General features: G+C 43.7%; 1 protein-coding gene across 1 annotated transcript; it reads right to left on the bottom strand.

Annotated features, from left to right (window-relative positions):
• Nucleotides 1–354: 354 nt before the first annotated feature.
• On the bottom strand, nucleotides 355–8,352 carry hic2 (hypermethylated in cancer 2; the record flags this gene model as incomplete). The annotated part of the gene is made up of 2 exons (XM_080834724.1): nucleotides 8,307–8,352; nucleotides 355–2,079 (listed from the first exon to the last, which is right to left on the bottom strand). Exon 2 carries the CDS (start codon nucleotides 2,047–2,049, stop codon nucleotides 355–357), a length of 1,695 nt encoding a protein of 564 aa, XP_080690850.1. The 5' UTR covers nucleotides 2,050–2,079; nucleotides 8,307–8,352.
• Nucleotides 8,353–8,915: the final 563 nt, after the last annotated feature.

The raw sequence follows: 8,915 nt of genomic DNA, 5'->3' as shown, positions 1-8,915 counted from the left end.
TGCATCGGGTTTGTAGTGGTCTGGTTGTCCTATGAAGCCACAAAAACAGCATAAGTACCCCAACCATACATTCACAGCATGTAGTAAAGTCAAAGGATGTTAAAAATCATACCGATTTTTTTTTAAGAGATAATGATGCCTTTTTTCCTTGGTTGGAACTTCCTTAAATTGACCACTTCTCCTATTTTGGAAGGCAGGAGAAACACTCACCTATCTTCTCTCTTTCTCTGGCGCCACAAACAAAAACAAATTCTACGCCTACTTTTGAAGAAGTAAGGGGTGTGCGCTCTCTTTTTTGACATGACACACACTTATTGTTGTGGAAAGAGGGTCTCCTGGCTGTCTGTCTTTGGCTTATGATGGGGAAGTGTGCATTCGGAGGTGGCTGATGAGGTTGCGTTGCTGCGTGAACTTGCCACCGCACAACTGACATTCATATGGCTTCTCGCCGGAGTGCACGCGCATGTGCTCCGTCAGCCGGTACTGGCGGGTGAAGCGCATGCCGCACTCCTCGCAGGCGAACGGCTTGAGGCCCAGGTGGCTGCGCATGTGGCGGGTCATGGTGCCGCGCTGCGTGAACATTTTGCCACAGATGTTGCAGGGGAAGGGCCGGGTGAGCCAGTGGGTCTTCTCGTGCTGGCGGAGCGTGGCGGGATCCTTGTAGCTCCGGCTGCACACCGAGCAGCTGAAGCGACGGGCCTCCCCACTGTTGACCAGCGACGCCTGGGACGAAAGGTCTTCGGCCTCTGCCTCCTCCTCCTTCGGGAAAGCTTCCTCCTCTTCCTCCTCTTTGATGTACAGCTCCTCCTCTGTATGCGTCTCCACGTGGGCGTTCAGCTCCTCCGAGCTGGGGAAGCCCTTGCCGCAGGGGATGCAGACGTACAGGTTGTCTCCGAGGGCCGGCTCGAAGCCCTCCTGCCGGTAGACGTAGTTGGCGCTGTTGCGGCCGCCCTCGCTCTCACTGTTCCCGCTCTCCTCGCTCTGTTCCTGGCCATTCTCCATGCCCTCGTCCTCCTCCTTGCACTGGAAGGTACCGTCTGAGCTCTTGTTGACGTTCAACCTCTTGGCCACGCCATTGGGCAGCGCAGCTCGCTCGGAGTCGTCTGCTTTATTGGCTTCACCTTTGGGCCGCTGTCGACTCCTGGCCGTAGGGCGGGGCGGGTTCTTGCTGGGTTGGTCTCCGTCGAGGGGCGGCTGGGATTCCTCGCCCTCTCCTCCTGCATCTCCGAGGATCATGGGTTCTCCACCAACCAACTGAGGGTTGGTGGGGTTCTCTTCAAATGAGGCACTGTTGGCTGTGGATTCTGAGGCAGATTGAGGTGATTCTTGGGGGATGCTGCTGGGGCTGACTTCTTCAGTGGCTGTACTCCCAGACGGGCTCTTCTTGGACAGGTCCAGGCCCAGCTCCTGGATGCCCCCACTGTTGCTGCTGATATTATGGTTGTTGCTGGTAGTGGTGCCGTTGCTTCCGTTCTTACTGGTGGAAGGGCTGAGGGAGTTGGCCGTGGACCCGATGAACATCTCATCCTCGGACAACTCTTCTTTCAGTAGCTCCTCGCGTCGCTTGGGCTTTTCAGGGTCTTTTAACCCTGATATTAGCATCTGAGTGACAGGGGTGGAGGAGAGCCTTTGGTTGCGGGAGGTTCGTCCATTGGTGGGTGTGGAAGGCTTGGTGAGGAGGGACCTTCCACTGCGCTTGAGCTTTTTCCTGCACAGAGCAGCCAGGTCGTGAAGTTGGAGGTAGCTTGCTGCCGTTAGGAGGGCACTGAAATTGTGGTCACTGACCTGATCTGAGGACAAAAGCTTGCCGGTGTAAATGAAGTCTAGTACCTGCCGAAACACAGACGGGTTGACCATGTCTGTATCCAGATTTATCAAATTGTCATGGAGGATGAGGGACTTGAAGTAGATACTGCTGGCTGCCAAGATGTTCTTGTGGGCCCGGAAGAGGGCATTCTCTACCACTATGATCACATCACACAGATAACCTTTGGCTCGTTGTTGGTTCAGTTGCAGCAGCAATTGTTTGGCATGATTTGGCAATTCCATTTCCAGCTTCTTTCTCTGCTCCTACACAACCTGAGAGAGAATAGGAATGATATAGTTAGTATAAATGTATGATATACTACCTGAAACTTAAAATACACAATGAGCCATTTGCTATACATGTCCTTATAAGCCAAACTAACATTTCTGAAGGCTGACAAAAATCTATATATTCAACATGATTACACATAAGCCTTAACACTAACAGTTTAGTATTTTAAACCATTATGGAGACATTTGTGCCTTGAAAATTATAGTCATAAAAAACAGGTTAGGATTTTCATGTGACCTAAGAATTATCTCCACATAGAATGTAGCTTGAAAGAAAGTCTTCCAAAGCTAAAAGCAATAAAACTCATGAAGTGGCTGACAGACAGACAGTGATTAACCAAGATCAACCCCCAAGATTTCAGGCTGGACCCATAATTACAATGCCTATCTTGAGGAAACTATACGCCGTACACGCCAATTTTAAAATACTTAAAAGAAAATAGGTATCATGTTAAACGGGTTAAAACGCACAATGGTCTCTGCTGAAAATCCAAACACGGCCTGGTGATTCAGATTTAATGGGCTAATGAAGTCCATACAGTCGCATAGGTCAGAATATTATCAGTGAATTTGTATCTCATTTTTTTGCTAGAAATATTTGACAATTAAGATTTTTTTGTAATCATTTTTTAAGTATTCATATAAATAAGAAATCCTTAAGGCCTTACACCATGTACCAAAAAAATATACATCACTAAGAAATAAATAAAAAAATAAGAAAGACCATTTTGTTGAAGTCCACTTAATAGCCATACGTTCATTTTACTGTGCATATCACACTAGTGCGTCATTTTTTTTTTTTGGAGCACCTGACAAAAAAATCCATACCATGACGCCCATGAAAAAAAAGAGAAACACTTCTTTTTGTCCACACCACACAATTGGTATCATGTTCCCCGCTGTATACAAATACACAGCTTAGGGACAATGGAGAGGGGGAGAGCGGGGAGGACTGAACAGCAATGATCTGAATCTCTCTTTTTACAGGGAGGCCAAGAAGCCTTCTTAACGCTCCTGCCAGTGGCCAGGCCTGCCAGCCTCCAGGGTCATTCCCTTTGTTGTGGGGCAGGGGCGTTGGGGGGAGGGTGACCGGCAGACGTCCCAGGCCTCGCCTGCAATAGGGGACTGAGTGCAACCTGAGCTGATGGTTCACCATGGGTGTGGTGAGAACAGGTAAACCAGCAACCACCACCCCCTCCCCTCCCCTCCCAGTGCCCAAGCAGGCCCTGGCTTGCAGCAGAATCTTTGAAATGCAACAGATAGAGATTTAACCATTTTTTGGGGGGATGGCGATGTATTGGTGATTGGTTGGGGCTACGATCCTTTAGAATGTCCCAGAAGAAAAGGTCACATATGGTTCTCTTTTCCATTTTCATGGTCCAATTTCAGCAAGCATCCACAAGCAGAGCAGCGTTTGCTGGATCTAGTCTAGGGTGTGTTATTTTGTCTGTTCCTCTGTTGATTTTCCTCCTAATGGATTACTCACCACAGCCAACACACACAGAAAAAGACTAAAAAAAAAAAAAAAATCAAGGAATGTTTCAATGCTGCCACGTGCACCACTCAAAAGCCCTCAAAGTATTCTAGGAGCAGTAAAAGGACAAAGGGAGGAGAAAAAAAAAACAGAAGAAAATGAAACAGTAGACACCCATTTGCTATCATAAGACAAGCAGGTTCATTCTAATATCTCGCCCACTAAATTAGCCTCCTATCAGCTACAACAGCAAGGGCTTGGCAGATGAGATGAACTATAAATAGCCTACATATGACGGTGGTTGCAAACATTAAAACGTATTCTTGAAAGGATTCCAAAACTTAATCTATTGGATTTTCTCCTTGAGCAAATTAAACTAACATGCAAAGCTTGATAAATATTGTACGTTCAACACCCTTCAAGGGTTCCTGCATACCTTTCATTTAGTACGGAGGAGTCAAGATTAGAAATTAAATCCAATTTGAAACAAGAAATGTCCCCTCATCTGCCCTTTTGGCTTTTTAAAGAAAAATAAATTCTTGCTTCAGTCATTTCTGCATTCAGTACTCCCTATAATAATACCTAGAGTTATACTGCTGACTATAGAAATGCAGCAATCGATCAATAGTTCTTCTGTTTAGTCCACTTAGTCATTATGCCTTTGTAAGGATTCATAGCAATTGACTGCATCGAAATTCCATCAACAAAAAGGTATATTTGCAGCACATCCTCTTGTCTGACAACACGGACAGAAGTACAGAGCCATGATGAAATAGAAGGATTCTGGTGGCTTCAATACAATTTTCTACAGAAAGCAAGAAAAAACAATACAGCCATTTTCAAGCCAAGCAACTTCTTTCTACCGCTGTTCTGTATCTCATCCATCACAACACACATTAAAATGTGTTCACACATGCAATGGGCAACCCAGAACCCCAATACACACAAAGAAATACTTTCAATTATTGCATATATTAACATACTAGCCAAGACACAGTAGCTCTGGAGTTAAACTAATGAAATGAACTTCACAACCAATGAGTTCACAACACAACACGTTGCCCATAACCCCAGCATCGCATTACACCCCACCATTCAGTGGGATTACCTTCCTATCAATATGTGATGGCCGTCATGCTACACACACAAAGCATACCTCTGCCCACCTGTATAACAGCTCCAGAATACTCTTCAGTGCTGCCACACACATCCACTTGCACTTCACCTACAAATTTCTATCCACTGGTACATACAGTTCTGCTACCCTTTAGGCCAGTGAGTGTGATCATATCACTGGGTGAAGTATTTTTAGCTTTGGACCACAATAGTATACTATAAGGATTGGTGAGATAGTGGCCCACATCTGTTTGCTAAATGTTGATATCTCAAGAAAGCCCCACTCCCCACCAAAAGCAGACCCGTGAGACGTTTGAGATGTAAAATTATCTGAGACTTGCACACAACGGGTTGATAAGGCACCACTAGTTCTTTTATGGGCTTGCAGACATTTCTTAACCCCCACCCAAACCAACCCCCACCCTAACCAAAAAAAAAAACCACCCAAGCCCACCTTTGGAAAAAAGGTAGAAGGGCCCATCACAAGAAATGAAAGGTCCCAATCAGTGAGAGGTGACGTCTGGTAAGACTAAAGCGCACAGTAAGCAGAAGCGCCCGTAACAACAAGTCTGGCAAGGAGCATGATTAACCTCGTAAACAAGCTTATCCTGTGCCACATACCCTCGAGGGGCCTGCTTTTACTGTTTAAATGCAAACTACTGACACAACTTGAAGAGTTGTGCAACAGTGTGGCGAATGACCATGCGAGTCCTTGAATATTGAGTTTAAAGAAAGCAGTGGAATGAGCCAAGAGGGAAAAGGCTTGACTATAAAACGTTTAAAGTATACACCAATCATCAATGGCAATTCGGCCCCTCCAGGATCTTGCAAGGGCCTGTTGTGATTATTGTGGCCAAAAATAACTGAATTTGTTGTGGGAATTCTTAGGGACTAGCAATTATACTATGAGGGCACTATACGACATGAGAATTAAGCGTCTTTCAAACACAACACCTTGCAAAGACACATAACAACAAATGCTAAATCTTGCACATGTCGTTTCTAAACTTGAAATAAACCTGATCATTTTATGTAACTGAGAATTTGTTCCTGTAACAGCCTGAGGCTCAGATAAGAGAGAATCACTTATCAATGGCATTCCTCGCCCATCCTTCAGCCAAGACCCTCTTCTTCGTTCTATACTGCTCTTTAGCCCAAAAGAAGTCAGATGAAGCCCTTCCCTCGAGCAGTATATAAGTCTAAAGTTCAGAAGCACTCACCATAAGGTTAAGATAGGAAACCCTTAGAAATACCCAAAAGTAAACAGCTTGAGTTCCAGTGTTTTTTTTTGTTTGTAGCTTTCTAAACTGCAAAGTGAATTCAGACACTGTTGTTTTTTCTGTTAAGTGTCTGTTTTGAAACAATTAAGTAAACCCATGTTCATTCTCTCTACAAACTCAGTAGTCGTAATGTACTTATGAGGCACAACTACTCAGTATGTTTGGATGGAGAACGCATCTAAAAAATCTAGGCCTATTCAAACCACTGTCATACATGCAACCCAGTGCAATGTATCCAAAAAAGGATCACTCTTCATTAAAACCACAAAATCATTGACACCACAAAACTGGTGTCACTACCTCAATTCCCCTCCTTTTAAACCCGTAACTATTTTCAAAACATTCAATTCAGGCACACACACAAAAAAAAAAAAAAAAAAAAAAAAACACTTCCTCCTCCACACACTAAGCCTCACATGCAACGGCTGCACTCTGGTTTTGACAGCTTTCATTAACTGCAGTATTTCACAACAAACATGCAAAGTATGTGTGACTAGACGGTTCACAGACAAGGTTACCCCTTAAAGCAGCATCACCTTATCTTATGCTCATCCACACAAAAATTATTTTTGCAATCAGTTCCTCCTCTCCCTCTGACACTACCTCCTTGAGCATGGAAGTGACGGGCCAACCTCTGTTCCAGCCTACCACCCTGCCTCACACACAGCCCAACACCACAACCACCATCCTTGGAGAATGGCAAATACCCAACTTGTTTATTTTGTCAGCTATTGCAAAACAGAATGATATGGTTGACTGGACATTGTTCCTTTTGTCCTAAATTAAAATCCATCAACTGCCTAATCTCAAAGCAAATGCATTACATGCAGGTAGGCTATAGGCTTCTCTGAAGTGAAGGTTGCTTATGGCTTCAAATCGTAGTTGATCATAGGGAAATCTAACACCGCCAACAGACTGAAAAAGGGTATTTAATTCATCGTTTTGTTCCAAAGTATCATTTTCGGTCTTCTCTGATCGAGACTAAAAACTTCACACATCCGGAGCTCGAAAAAGCCCGATTTTTTTCTAGACTATTGCCCCAAAAGTAAATAAGTGCCATCCACAAACTGCACTGTCATTTCAATCAGGAGAGGAGAAGGTCCACAGAGTTCTGCTATGCATTCTATGCCAACAGAACGCATGAGAAGATGTGGCATTTTATCTCAACGCAAAGAAAAACACAGTGATACACTAGCACCCCTCCCCCTTCATTAAAATGGATGAGATGAAAATTGGATTGGTTTGGGGAAAAGCCACCCAATCTTTTTGTTCAAGAAAGAACAGGTATTTGACACCTGCATACAAAAATAAGTAACAGCTAAATATGTCAACCCGCTGCATACCCTACTTAACTAAATTGCGCAGCCAACGAAACACATCATAATGTAGCCTACATTGCGCTATTGTAGCAACAAAAATGAACCAAAATATCCCGAAATAGGAAACGTCTCCTCTTTCAGAGACAACTCTGCATATCTCAGTGAGTAAAACAGTTTTCATCAATTTTTTTAAACTTGACGTAGAAACACTCTGACCAATATGATACCAAATGTGACAGCAAAGCGTTCTGGATTAATTTGAAATCAGCTGTGGTTAACACTAAAACCATAGCCTACGTCACTGCTCAATGTGGCCACATATGACAAGTCCCATAGTGTCAACAAGAATAACATAAAACAGAAAACAACAATGCATCAGCCCCCCCAAACAATCGCATTTAATTAGCTAGCTAGCGATGTAATCAACGTAAGTCACCGAATGTAGTCATTTGTTTAGACAATATTCCTTTAGCTTACAGCATACTGACAATCAATTGTATCGGAAAACATGAATGGATTTCTAATAATGATTTTTCCTTCCCTTTCTCCTTTTAAAAACAAGACACACCGTATGAGCTGTGATGACGCGGATCAAGGCTTATCTGAGCCCATTAGCTGGTTGCTTCACGTTTAGTGAATGTTGCTTGATAAATTTGATTGATTACAATACTGAAAGGTCCATGCCGAATTTTACTCCAACGAAGTTATTCACACAGGGAAAAAAAACAAAATCAGACACGTCGACGACCATATTTCTCTCGACAGCACGACGAGTAAAGCCAGGCAGAACGTATGGCGAATATTGCACAGCCACTGGCAGGCTGGTAGCGCTGGCGCTGCGCTCGAGCTCCAAGCTTTGAACAAGAGAAGACCCTGTGGGCACGCGATAAGAGCCAAACGTTTGAGGAATCTCGACTCGCTTTAAGCGCAGATTGAAATCAAATACACGACCAAACTAGCCAAGCATTTTGATTTTCTCTTTAAAACACTAAGTTGTAAGACTGCCAATGAAATAGATACCTTAATACATCGAAAGAAGGTCTTCAAATAGCCATCCTGTTTTCTCATCTCACAGCCTTCCCAGCGCCATCTTGCAAGCTTGTGACGTTGAAACTCTCACCCCTGACCCAAATTTGAATAAAAGCCAGAAGAGAGGGGGCGATAGGAGAAATACCTTTGCCAGCTCAGTCACTGATTTGATTAAGTGCCAGAGGCTAGGTCTTGCAAAACTTGCAAATGGCGTTTGCCCCCCCCCCCCCCCCCCCTCTGTGTCAAATGCAGATGTTAGTCTGACCATCTAGTATCAATCGCCAGAGAGTGGCAGTAGACTGTTTGCGTTGAAAACATATATGGGCCATTCTACCGAATTGGTGCAAAGACAGGTCGGAAATATTTTGATTTTTTTTATGTTTTATTCCCAAAACTTTGTCCGTATGTATATTGTACCATATCTAAAGTACACTTATCTAGTAAAAGAACAGTCAATTTTTATATTGTATTTTCAGAATGTGTTGGAATGTTTTTCCTCTTCCAAAAATTGTCACTACCGAAACATCACATTTACTATAGTAAAAAAGTATTATTATTGACCTGTTCAGATTGTGTTTCCTTCCCTTCTCTGAAGAGTAT

This window comes from Sprattus sprattus, assembly GCF_963457725.1.
Source record: "Sprattus sprattus genome assembly, chromosome: 3".
Taxonomy (NCBI): domain Eukaryota; kingdom Metazoa; phylum Chordata; class Actinopteri; order Clupeiformes; family Clupeidae; genus Sprattus; species Sprattus sprattus.
This window is presented reverse-complemented; position numbering and strand designations above follow the sequence as displayed.